This window comes from Trachinotus anak, unplaced genomic scaffold, assembly GCF_046630095.1.
Source record: "Trachinotus anak isolate AG129_WGS33_773 ecotype Australia unplaced genomic scaffold, CSIRO_AGI_Tana_v1 ptg000028l, whole genome shotgun sequence".
Lineage (NCBI taxonomy): Eukaryota > Metazoa > Chordata > Actinopteri > Carangiformes > Carangidae > Trachinotus > Trachinotus anak.
In genome coordinates this window covers 10,602,894-10,615,514 of record NW_027273879.1, presented here as the reverse complement: position 1 = coordinate 10,615,514, position 12,621 = coordinate 10,602,894, and the positions used below count along the sequence as shown (strand labels likewise).

Here is a 12,621-nt window from a genome sequence, read left to right as displayed (position 1 = left end):
TGTGTAATTGTATCATCTTTCAAATTATTGTGATGCACATTTTTTATTGGTAGAGAAATTTGACAATACAGGTCAAAATTACTGTCTGTTTTTCAGCCCATTCATCAGCTGCACATAAAGTCGGACTTTAAAGCTGCACTAATGAATATTTTTACATTAACAATGAATCAAACGACCATGTGTAATCTTAAAAGTGTCCCTTGTAGTGACAAATCCACAGAGAATTATCACTTGACTCTTCAGGTGCCCTCAGCTCTATTGAGGATTTTAGCCTCTTTCAGCTCATTGTTTTGGCTTTCTGGCACACAGTTACACCGTATTGGTTCAGTGGGGAAACAAAGTTAGCAACTAGCAACAAGCATTTAGCAGCTAAAGAGCCAGGAGTCAGTGAGGACCAAAAACAGAGCTAAAAGGAGAGTGAATATTGGACTGTACATTCAACATGTGGCAAGAAACACAACTCCAAATTAATGCTAATGTTGCTCAGCATCTCTTGGATGGGGAAACTGCATGCTAACAATTTTTCACAAGTTTGATGATAATGATAATAATGAATGTTGTGTTTTTAGCTTATTTCGCTGCCCAAGAGACAAAAGATAAATTATTGTTGTTTTAAATAAAAGCTAACTAGATTTTACCATCCAGAAGCAGATTAACACATTTTTAATCTATTCTTTACCATTCAGCATTGCTATAATTTATCCAAACAGCGTAATGAGTTTGTAGCCTGTCATGTCAGCGTGAAACAGTAGCAACAGAGGAGGTACTGTACTTGGCTGGTGTGATGAAGGCCTGTTGACGGTCAGGTTTCTCTAGACACCTGGAGCCCCCTAAATGTGTGTTGCCCTGGGTGATGTGTGGTGTCAGTCAATGGCCCACGAGGAGTGCTATCTCTTTCAGGTGCCTAACTGCCACTTTGTGACTGCGTAACAGGATCCTGCACCATACTGGATAGACAGGGACAATGGAGTGCCCTCTCGGGTGATGGTCTCCGGGTCAGATAGACTTTCTTGTTCTGCTGTTGCCTGACATCAAAATTTGATGTTTACAGTAGTTGTTCATTTTGGATTTTTTATTTTTTTTTTGTGTTACCTTACATACATGACAGTATTTTGTTCACTAGGGGCTTAAAATCTTAAAGGTTGCCTCTTATCTTGTGGTTTTTTATTTTTGCAAAATTTCCCATCCCCTTACAGCATAGTGTTGTCTTCCCTTCTGCCATTTGTTCACTAGAGGTCACGTTTCCCTTGAATGGCAGAAAATCTCTGCTCTGCGCTCTGTGCCCACAGTGTGCCAATAATAGGGCAGACTGACTGAGAGAGGCCAGCTGCTCGCTGCTTTACCTCTTGTTGGAAATGTTTGCTTTGCATTTGGTCCACGACGTGTTGAGCATTTACAGCAAAGCCCAGTTTCTCAAAGAAGAGCTTGAAGTTTTCAAGTGTTATACACAGACAGTGTTGATGGAATTCATGTGCCATCAGCAAATCTACATTCTCAGATTCAACCACGGTGATGAAATTGGAAACAGTGTCAGAATTTGTTTTTTAGTTTTTATGTTATTTTTACGTAATCACCTTAAGTCAGTATCATGCTAGTTATTCATGCTTGGTATTCACGAGTATGTTTTGAAAGGATTTTGATTTCTGCCATCAAAGAATTGCTACTTGTCGTCTTTGTTTCATTTTCTGATGAAAGGCCTCCTCCTCTGTCAAACAGGCAAGTCTGTATTGTATTTGGCCCACTGAGGGAAAAACTGTGTATTAAAAAGTGCTGTATAAAAAGATAAAATTATTATTTAAAGGTCATACATTTTACAAAGTTGCAACAATTGCAGGGCAAATGACAATTATAGTATTTAATTTTTAAGATTATTTTGCTTTCAGTGTGATATGATTGGTGTGATCAATTTTTTTGGTGATGAATCACCGTAACCTTAAGTCTTCCACAATCTAACTTCTATATGTTTTAATTTTGAAAGCAATGTTTGAAAAGATTTTGAAAAAGCTGAAACGGAGTACATGGAAACCACAATTCAAACATATTGTATGTGTTCAGGAAACATCTGATTTATCTCTCTACACACACACACACACACACACACACACACACACACACACAAATACATATTTAGAATGAGGTTTGCTTCCTTTCTTGCACCCACACTACATTATTGATGGTTTCCTATTGAAGGAAGTAGAAACTGGGATCTATCAGTGTTTCCTGTCATACTACCATCCTTTCCCTTCAATAAAACCAGATGTTCAGTTCAGAAAACGCACTGAGGCGCACACACAGCAAGGACCTTTAGGGCAGGTAATTTTTTATTCTTTTTCCTTGCTGAACTTTTTAGCAATCACATGCCCTTTTCAGGACACGATTTATTGTGACATTTTGCTGTGAATTTGTGGGTCAGTAGAGCAACAGCTTGTTTCACTGGAGAATGATTGTCATTTACTCCGACTTGGTGACAAGTCAACTTGGCAGTGATGACGGCCAAGCTACTGAAGCATCGTACTGGGTGGCTCTTTCACAGCATCGTAATTAAAGTGCATTGTGTTAGCTGATTATTTTACCTGGCGCTTCTTCAGTTGTGTATTAAGTAGCAGAGCAAATCATGCATCATATAATGAATGTAATTACTTCTGGATTATGCTTAATTAAGTTTATATTTGTGTCAGTTATTGTTGAAGCCCGTATTGAATTGTCACGCATGTTAAAAAGGTTTATGGAGCTTTTATAGTAAGTGGAGTGTTTGGTGTTTGCTCTGTCCTTGCCATAAACATGACTGATGGCTCTTTTTAAGAGCACAGAAGCAGATTAGATAGTGGTGGCTGAATTTAGGTTTGTCCTGAGCATAAAGGATACAGCCAAGGCCACTAACAGCTCTGACTGGAAGTCACAGATATAGGGACAGACAGGCAGGAAATTAGTCACTCTGTGGGAAATATATATCCTAGGTTATACATAATTCCCTGCTTGTGTGTGTGTGTTAGTGTTCTTCCGTGACAACTTCAACAAAAGCAGATAACTTTTGAGGAAAACAGGACAAACAGGAAAAGGATGGGACATATAGGCCTGGTCTTGACAGAAAAAGTCAGAACTGGGTCAAAAATAACAATCACATATATAAGATATAAAACATCTGCAGAATGCACAATACAGCTTTGTCATGCTACTTGGTTTTCTTTGTGATACCCTGTTTCCTTGTCATGTCACTGATGAGTTCCTGCTTGGGCGCAGAGCCTGGAGGATCGGTGTAACCGGATCCTGAGGAACATGGAGGCCTCCTTGACAGCCCGGGATCGCGTGGGCATCCAGGATTTTGTTCTCCTGGACGCTTACACGAGTGAGAGTGCCTTCCTGGACAACCTGAGAAAGCGCTTCCATGAGAATCTCATTTACGTGAGTCTTTCCTGTGTGGTTTAATTTTGGATAACCATGCTGCAGTCTTTCTCTCATACTGTAATTAAACTTAATGCCCTCGACCCTCAACCTGACCAGGCCCCAATGCTGCCTTGTTTCTGCTGAATCTGGCACCTTGTGTTGCTGAAACAGCAGCTCCTGTTCTTTTCATTTGCAGAGTGAGCACTCTAAAGGTCACCGCTGTCTGTAAGGTCATGACAACTGATTAACCAAACTTATTGCTTTTGATAAGAGGAACAAAATTACTTATCAGTTGAATGATGCATACTCTCCACAGTGCTGGAGGCCTTTTTAATGTCATGTCATCATTAAGAAAAACAATCTCCTCTATTATCGAATGTGCAAGAGTTGCAGACCATGACTTCCTTTCCTTGTCTTTTTTTGCAGACCTACATTGGGACTCTCCTGGTGTCGGTCAACCCATATAAAGAGTTAGACATTTACAGCAAAAAGCAAATGGATACCTACATGGGAGTTAACTTCTTTGAGCTGCCACCTCATATGTAAGATTTTGTTTTATTGTTGCCTGCGTATTGTCATACAGTTTGTACTATTGATGGGTCCTCTCTATGCCAGGCAAATCAGTTCTTACATAAAATAAAACTTTGTAATTGGAGGGCAATTTTAGCTGTTCAGTCCACCATATTGGTCCAGATTGAAATATTGCTAAAACTATTGGATGGTCCCCAGATGATGAATCCTAATGAATCTGGCTTCCCCTGACTTCTGACTTTTCTTCTAGCACCAACAGGAGGTTGTTGGTTTTAAATGAAATGTCTTAACAACTATTTCATGGATTGCCACGAAATAATTGGTAAATGGTTCAAACATTCTTGCCCCCACTCAGGATGAACTATTGTAACTTTGTCCAATAATTTAGTTCATGACAAAATTGGAAAATTTATCACATTCCCATCAGCCAGCTGTGCTTTGTGTTTATTGATGGCAAAGGTTAGCATATTACACCCTGAACTAGATAGTGAAAAAGGTAAACATTATAATATTATACATGGAACAATTTAGCACTTTCATTGTGAGCATAGCTTACATAGCAAAGCACCATTGTTCCCAAATACAAGCTCACAGAGGCCATAGCCTCTTAGTCTTGTTACAGATATATTCAACTTTTAATTGACTGGAACATTATTACATTAGAAAATGAGATTTTAAAATTTATATATGTGGGTTGACATAAACTGCAACATCCCTGGTTTGCATCCAGCCAAGAACCTTTGTTACAGACCATTCACCATTTCTCTGTATAGTATTTAAGCAGTGTCTAGGATAAAGCTGTAAGCTATGGCAAGTCAAACAAGGTTTTAAATAAGGAGGACAGATATCTTTTAAACGGAAGTGTTGAAAGCAAGACAAACATGTAGACACAAGTTGCCAAATGCCAAAAGTCTATGCCAAATCAAAGTCTGAATGTTAAAAGATGGCTTAATTTGAACCACTGTACTTTCAGTTATGCGCTGGCAGACAACGTCTTCCGCACAATGCTGTCAGAGTTCAACAACCACTTCATCCTGATCTCGGGGGAGAGTGGGGCCGGAAAGACCGAGGCCTCCAAGAAAATCCTTCAGTTCTACGCTGTCAGCTGTCCAAGTACCAGACTCCTGAACAATGTTCGAGACAGACTGCTCCTCTCCAACCCAGTGCTTGAAGTCAGTGACATGGACACAAGTGGCAAGGCATCTGAGACCACTGTTTCAGAGAAAACCACGACTTTAAAATCAGGCATTTTATCACCTTCTTTCTGTTTTATATCCTCCAGGCATTCGGAAATGCCAAAACCCTGAAGAATGACAACTCAAGCCGCTTTGGGAAATACATGGACATCCAGTTTGACCACCAGGTTGATGGGAATATTTTCTTCAACTGCATTACTGTGCAAATCACAACTCAATATAATATAACTATCAAATCCGTACAACAATTAAGGTTGTGTCTAAGCTCAACCTTGAGGTTAAAGATAACTATCTTCCTCAGGGGGGTGCAGTCGGTGGCCACATCCTCAGTTACCTGTTGGAGAAGTCCCGTGTTGTCCACCAGAACCATGGAGAGAGAAACTTCCACATCTTCTATCAGCTGGTGGAGGGAGGGGATGAAGATCTTCTCCGTTGGCTCGGCCTGGAGAGAAACTGCCAGCACTACAGTTATCTGGTGCAGGTCAGTGTAAAAAAACAAACGGACGACTCTTAGTTTACCTGGTATAACCTCTTGATTGAGACCTTTTATTGTCTGTCTTCCTCAGGGTGATTGTGCCAAAGTTAGCTCCATCAATGATAAAAGCGACTGGAGAACAGTGCAAAAAGCCCTCTCTGTCACAGAGTTCAGCGAGAGCGATATTGAGGTGAGGTAGAGCAGTAAATTACTTTGCACAGTAAAAGTTGACAAAACCTCATATAAAACCTTGTATGATAACTTTTACTGGAAATGTTGTAAACTACTTTCCTCTCTGGTTGTAATGCAGCACCTGTTTGGAATTATTGCTAGCGTGCTCCACATGGGAAATATCAAGTTTGAAGCAGATACTCGAGGATATGCCGCTCTCAACAACAACCAGGAGATGCACTGGGTGTCAAAGGTGAGACCCAAAAGAACTGCACATAGTTGGCACCCTTTATTTCACTTCATGCAGTTTTCCTAATAGATACAATGAAGAAAGTTTGGTGTTGCATGTGTGGTTTTGCTTTGTGTTTGCTGGGCAGTTACTGGGGATTCCTGCTCAGGTGCTACAACAGGGCTTAACCCACAGGAAGATTGAAGCCAGAACAGAAGAGGTGACTTCATAGTTTAAAGTCATTTAAAGTCTAAAATATGTTTAACTTGTTTGTAATGTTCATGTTTAATTACAGTTTCTCCCTCATTCTGATGTTCAAGGTGTTGAGTCCCTTCTCTGTGGAACATGCAGTATATGCCAGGGATGCCCTTGCCAAAGCCATCTATGGCCGCACTTTCAACTGGCTGGTGAACAAGATCAATGAATCTTTAGCAAACAGGGTGAGTTAAAAAAAGTGACTTTTTCTAATCTTGCCTAGCCAAACCCGTGTCTTTCATCTCACTGAAGTGGGGAGAGAACTGGTCTAACATGATTTTAGCAGGCCTAAGGCAGCTATTTGATTGGTTGCCAGTCTGACAACATCCACTTCTAGAAACAGCAAAGCTAGCAATTTTTTTTCTTTCTTCCTACAATGCAATTTTCTTTGGTTTAAAGTAGCACCACCAGAGAAGTCGGACAACATAAAACTTCCTATAGCAGATTTTCCATCCACAATGAAAAACCAGAAACTATGATTCTGTGTCAATTAAATCTAGGATTCCTCCAGAAAGACGGTGATTGGTCTGCTGGACATCTACGGGTTTGAGGTTTTCAATGTGAACAGGTAAGACAAACCACAAATCAGATTATTCTCCAACAGTAAAAGAGTGAAATGAAAGTTCAGACGCTGACAGTGCCTATTTATTTCAGCTTTGAACAGTTTTGCATCAACTACTGCAATGAGAAGTTGCAGCAGCTTTTCATCCAACTGACCCTAAAATCAGAGCAGGAGGAGTACGAGATGGAAGGGATTGAAGTAAAAACACTATTCTTCTTTGTATCTTCATGACATTAGTTGTAAACATTGTGTAGAAATGAACTCACATACAATAGAACCAGCTTTTGTATCACATTCTTTCTTCATACACAGTGGGAACCAGTGCCATATTTCAACAACAAGATCATCTGTGAACTTGTGGAGGAGAAGTACAGAGGAATCATCTCGCTGTTGGTAAATATGTGACTAAATCAAAAACATAAACAATATCGTGTCATAAAAGTGAAACACGGCTGAATTCGTGATGCTCATCCTCTCGCATAGGACGAGGAATGTTTACGTCCTGGAGAAGCCACAGATTTGACCTTATTGGAGAAGATGGAGGAAAAGATCGGTGGTCATCCTCATTTTGTCACGTGAGTTCAACACTTTAGCTTTACAGGAAATGCACATTGAGTTCAGAAGGTTAAGGAACATTACCCAGCACATCCCATAACCATGAACGCTCTTATAACTTACACCAACTTTCCCTTTCCTGCAGACATAAACTTGCAGATCAAAAGACGAGGAAAACACTGGAAAGAGGAGACTTCCGCCTCTTGCACTACGCCGGGGAAGTTACCTACTGTGTTGTTGGTGAGAGATGAAATACTTCTTGACATATTTATATACATGTCTTTCCAATATAACACTGGCCAAATTATAAAATGTAGGCAGAACAGAACAGGCTAACAGTGGCAGAAGCAGAGAAACGTTATAAAGAGATGTCAATTCCACATTATCCGTCATATGCTACTAGTAACACCAAATCAAGTAAGGCTGTAGCTGTGATGCGTTTTTTCTTATTTATTGCTTATGAATTTGTTTTGTAATTTGTGAGAGGAGGAATGTGTTGTTGCCAAAAAATACAGTCCTTAAATTTCAGAGCTTCCCTTTGTTCTTTAAACTTTCAGGATTCTTGGACAAAAACAATGACCTCTTGTATCGAAATGGAAAAGAGGTAATTTCTAAATGTACAGTCTAAAACCAAGTGACACCCATATTATGTTGGTTGGTGAGTCCTTGAAAATGAAAGCAAATGTATTAAATTCATTTAATTATGTAAGTGCACTATTTGTTCTGAATACACTGTATGACTCTTAAAGTCCTCCACTGCTGCCAAAAACACCAACATAGAACAGAAAATATATTTAAGACTAAATGAGCTCTCATTAAATTATTATTTAAGGACGTGTGTTTGACATGATTTTTTTGACATGAGTTTTCCTGTTTTTCTACCTGTTTTCCTTAAGGTCATGCGACAGTCCAAAAATGCCATCATTAAGCATTGTTTTCCTTCTACTGAACCGGACAGCAAGAAGAGACCTGAAACTGTAAGAAATAATTCAGATGATGTCCAATGAACCACTGGTTTCATTATTTACAAAACTGCCATAAAGAACCTATTAGCTCACATATACCTGCCAATTTCCTGAAACTCCGCAGGTGGTAACTCAGTTTAAGAGTAGCCTGGTGGGCTTGACAGAGATCCTAATGTCCAAAGAGCCCTGGTACGTCCGCTGCATTAAACCTAATGAAGCCAAGCAGCCAGGTGAGGCCTTGTGTCCATAAAACCACCCCCACACTTCTGCAAAGACCTTAGAACCTTAGCAAAGCTAATACTTACACTGTTCAGCTTCCTGGCAGCCAAGAAGGTAGACCAGTTGACCCATGAACTCTTGGTATCGTGATGTCTTTTGCAGGACGTTTTGATGACGTATTGGTGAGACATCAGGTGAAGTACCTGGGGCTGATGGAACACCTGAGGGTCAGGCGTGCTGGATTTGCTTACCGCCGCAAATATGAGATCTTCCTCCAGAGGTATCTAAGCACACAAACTATTTTAAATTTAGATATTCTTGTTTTTTCGAATGATATTAAGCGTGTTCTCATTTTTGCTGCTGCTATTGGTATCAATCACAAAGCTGTGTGTGAGTGTGTGGTATTCTTCTGTGGTCAGGTATAAGCCTCTGTGTCCAGACACCTGGCCCAACTGGAAAGGTACGGCAGCAGAAGGTGTGCGACGCCTGGTCAAACACCTGGGCTACAAATCTGATGAGTATAAGATGGGCAGGTAAGCAGATGTTGTGGATGGATTTCACTGACTGTCAGTGGTTGGTGGCACTGGTTCATGAGGAAGGAAATAGAGAATTGATTGTCTCACTGTCTTTCCCTTGAGGACAAAGATTTTCATCCGCCACCCTAGAACTCTGTTTGCAACTGAAGACGCCTTTCAGGTCTGCAAACACAAGCTAGGTGAGATGTTGTTTTATAAATCAATTTGTAGCGCTACAGTTAGCATCAACAATTCACTGAGGGTGAAACTTCCCACTATTACTGTTGCAGCAACAAGGATTCAGGCCAAGTACAAAGGCTACAGGGTGAAAGGAGACTTCCTGAAACAGAGAGAAGCTGGTGAGTGGTGATATGGCAACACATTTGGTTATAGGCACAAATTGAAATGCTTTCCTTGATTAAATGTAGACTTGTCCATAGGAGAAAACATTTAAAGATATTACTTACCTTGTCCTATCTAAATAGCCACTAAGATTGAGAACTGCTGGAGAGGTCTGATGGCCAGAAAGGAGCGAGAAAAGAGAGCTTGGGCTGTTAAGGTCATCAAGAAGTAAGCCAACACAGTAAACTCCATTCTGAGGTTTAATGAGATTTGAATTATGGCAGCAAGGTCATGACCAAACAGTCTGATAGAGTCTATGTTGTGAGGTCACCTGTCTGTTGATTTGTTGTAGGTTCATTAAAGGTTTCATGACCAGGAATCAGCCAGCCTGCATTGACAACAGTGAGTACCTGGCATATGTGAGGCAGAACTACCTCACACGACTGAGGGAAAACCTTCCCAAAACCGTCCTGGAGAAAGACTCTTGGCTCACCCCTCCCCCTATAATGAAGGAGGTAGGTGATGTTTTTTTTTTTTTTTTTTTTTGTTCACAAATTGCTTCGAGTTCCAAAAGGGTGACAATTTTGGTAATGGCTGCACTCTGTAGAGGTGCAGGTCAAAATCAAACAGCTCATGTAAAACTGTATTTTTTTTTTTTTTGTAGGTGTCACAGATCTTGAAGAAGATCTACATTCGCCACATGGTACGGAAATACATTCGAGGAGTCAGCCCACAGAGGAAAGCACAGGTACAATCCACCTTCTGTCACACACAATGTTGTATAAATGTGTATATATGTAGAAACTGTGATATAATAACCGAACCCTCTCCTGTCTGCCTGCACCAATGCCACAGTTAGATTTAAATCAGCACCTCCTAAATACCTTTTACATAGACTCTACACAGTTGCTTAGACTTTTAGGGTATTTTGTGTTTGATTTCTGGAAGCAGTTTGTGGACAACAAATGAGTCCCAGACAAATTTAGATATAAGCTATATCGATTATATATATATTATTATTATTTATGTTTTAACATTGTCTCCATGTCTCCAGCTTCTGTTAAAAGTTCAGACGAGCTCCATGTTCAAAGGAAAGAAAGAAAACTACCACTTCAGTGTGTGCAGACCATTCCTGGACACCAGGATAGGTAAGACTGCAGAAGTGTTTTCTTGTCACTGAGTGTGTTTACAGGAATATTGTATTTAACTGTTTCTACTTTTGTGATTTTGTATGCACTTTTTGGCTTTTTGTATGTACACTTACAAAATGATAAAACACAATACTGTACTAATTACTGTAGCCTGTGGAGACTGCAGGTGTAAGCAGTTCTGTACATTAGGTACTAATATTACAGTAGATGTAGAGTTTTTCCAAACTTTAAAAATGAATTGTAATCAGTATATTTTCATAACAAAATCTGATTATGCATGTTGAGATACTTTGTGAAGCTGTTAATGGACTATTTTGCACATTGATATTTTATTAAGGTGCAGAAGACATAAACATCAAAGTGCTTCAGATGATACGGCACGAGCAAATTAAGGTAAGCTAAGATTGTAATTGACTTTGCAATAATATCCTTTATATCCACTCTGAGCTTGTGTATCTTCTGCCCGCAGTACAGTGTGCCAGTGGTGAAGTACGACAGGAACGGGTTCAGACCTCGTCTCCGGCAGCTCATCTTCACCCAGGAAGCTGCTTACCTTGTGGAAGAGGCCAAGATCAAGCAGCGGATAGATTACAGCTCTCTGAAAGGTAACAAGTGAGACAGTTAAACAACATGAGCAGTGTCTGCAGGGAGAGATAGTCACAACCTTGAAACGTGCTGTTATATACATGCGTGATTCAAGCTTTATAAGGTTACACTTGTTTTTATAGGTGTGTCGGTGAGCAACCTCAGCGACAACTTCCTGATCCTTCATGTTACATGCGATGACATCAAGCAAAAGGTTCAGTAGATCTATCAACAGACTGCTGTCTACGGTGATGATGATGTCATGATAACAAAATCTGAATCTTTCTCTCAGGGTGATCTGGTTCTGCAGTGTGACTACCTGTTTGAGGCCCTGACCAAACTGTGTGTTATTGCCAACAAGCAGATCAGCATCAAAGTGGTCCAGGGCAGGTACAGGATCTGAAATTTATGTAGTAAGATTAATTTGAAAGATAGAAATCTAAATGTTGATCTAAATGTTGTTATTATCACTTGCAGTGTGCGATTTGACATCCAGCCAGGCAGGGAGGGGTTTGTGGACTTCAAGAGCGGTGAGGAGTCTATGGTCTACAGGGCAAAGAACGGCCATTTGATGGTGGTGAGTATAGAGCTCAGACAATGTAAAATTATTATTAATGCTACTAACAACTGACTAAGCTCTTTATTATTTTTAGGAATCAACAAGAACCAAGTCAAGATGATGAAGCCAGTAATGTGGGATACGTCTCAGAGTTGCAACTCCTTAATCAACAGCCATGCTTGTTCTATAACCCTGCTCCATGGCTGTTGCCAATAGCTTGCGTTTTATGTCAGCTGAATTTTTACTCAATACAATGAAGTAGATGTTATTATTTCACAATTACTGCCAATACCTTAGTGGTGGAGAGCCCCATACACGCTCATATCGGAGCCATGCCACAATATGCTTGTTTGTTATATTTGGAGTTTAAGTCATCTCCACTGATTCCAGCTCAGATTCATGGACATCAATCATCCTTATTATGAAGAGAAGCACTTATAATTTTTTTGTGTATGAAATGTATGTGAAATGTTATCTAGATTATAGCAGTGATTATGTGTGCGGCCATGAATGTGACTATGTTTATACCTCACACATGTTGTACCTTTACATTAAAACATGTTAAACCACAATGGACTCTGAATATGTTAATTATCTGTATTTCATTTAGTCCAGTACTGAACAAGATACACCAGAATTATGTTAAATGGGTTCTTGTTCACAGGGATATGACACTGTGATGGCAGCAGCTCCACCTACTGGCCTTTTTATTTTTAATCCTATGAATCACTCTTTCATTCGTTATCCATTCGACTTATCCTAATAGGGTTAGGGAGGGGCTGGAGCCAATCCCAGGTCACAGTGGGCAAGGGTGGGGGTACAAGCTTTGACAGGTTTATCCTATTCTATGAATCAGTGTTTGTGCCAATATATCCTCCCCACCCCCCACCCCCACCCCCACTCTATTGTCAACCTATAGTTCAAGAG

The 12,621-nt window shown here is 40.1% G+C and overlaps 1 protein-coding gene across 1 annotated transcript; it reads left to right on the top strand.

Moving 5' to 3' along the window:
* Positions 1-2,244: 2,244 nt before the first annotated feature.
* On the top strand, positions 2,245-12,270 carry myo1hb (myosin IHb). Its single transcript, XM_071466665.1, has 32 exons — positions 2,245-2,313; positions 3,241-3,402; positions 3,811-3,926; positions 4,889-5,087; positions 5,198-5,278; positions 5,413-5,592; positions 5,678-5,776; positions 5,897-6,010; positions 6,135-6,206; positions 6,307-6,426; positions 6,742-6,809; positions 6,896-7,001; positions 7,116-7,196; positions 7,287-7,378; positions 7,504-7,598; positions 7,916-7,962; positions 8,255-8,335; positions 8,448-8,553; positions 8,705-8,822; positions 8,962-9,075; positions 9,181-9,257; positions 9,348-9,416; positions 9,543-9,627; positions 9,752-9,914; positions 10,064-10,147; positions 10,454-10,547; positions 10,888-10,943; positions 11,020-11,155; positions 11,279-11,349; positions 11,428-11,525; positions 11,613-11,712; positions 11,789-12,270. Exons 2-32 carry the CDS (start codon positions 3,277-3,279, stop codon positions 11,813-11,815), a joined length of 3,075 nt encoding a protein of 1,024 aa, XP_071322766.1. The 5' UTR covers positions 2,245-2,313; positions 3,241-3,276; the 3' UTR covers positions 11,816-12,270.
* Positions 12,271-12,621: the final 351 nt, after the last annotated feature.

Coding starts and splice junctions, on each gene's coding strand:
- myo1hb (XM_071466665.1), top strand. CDS start 3,277: ATGGAGGCCTCCTTGACAGCCCGGGATCGCGTGGGCATCCAGGATTTT. Junction 5,088..5,197: donor TCTCCAACCCAGTGCTTGAA/GTCAGTGACATG, acceptor TATATCCTCCAG/GCATTCGGAAATGCCAAAAC. Junction 8,823..8,961: donor TATGAGATCTTCCTCCAGAG/GTATCTAAGCAC, acceptor TTCTGTGGTCAG/GTATAAGCCTCTGTGTCCAG.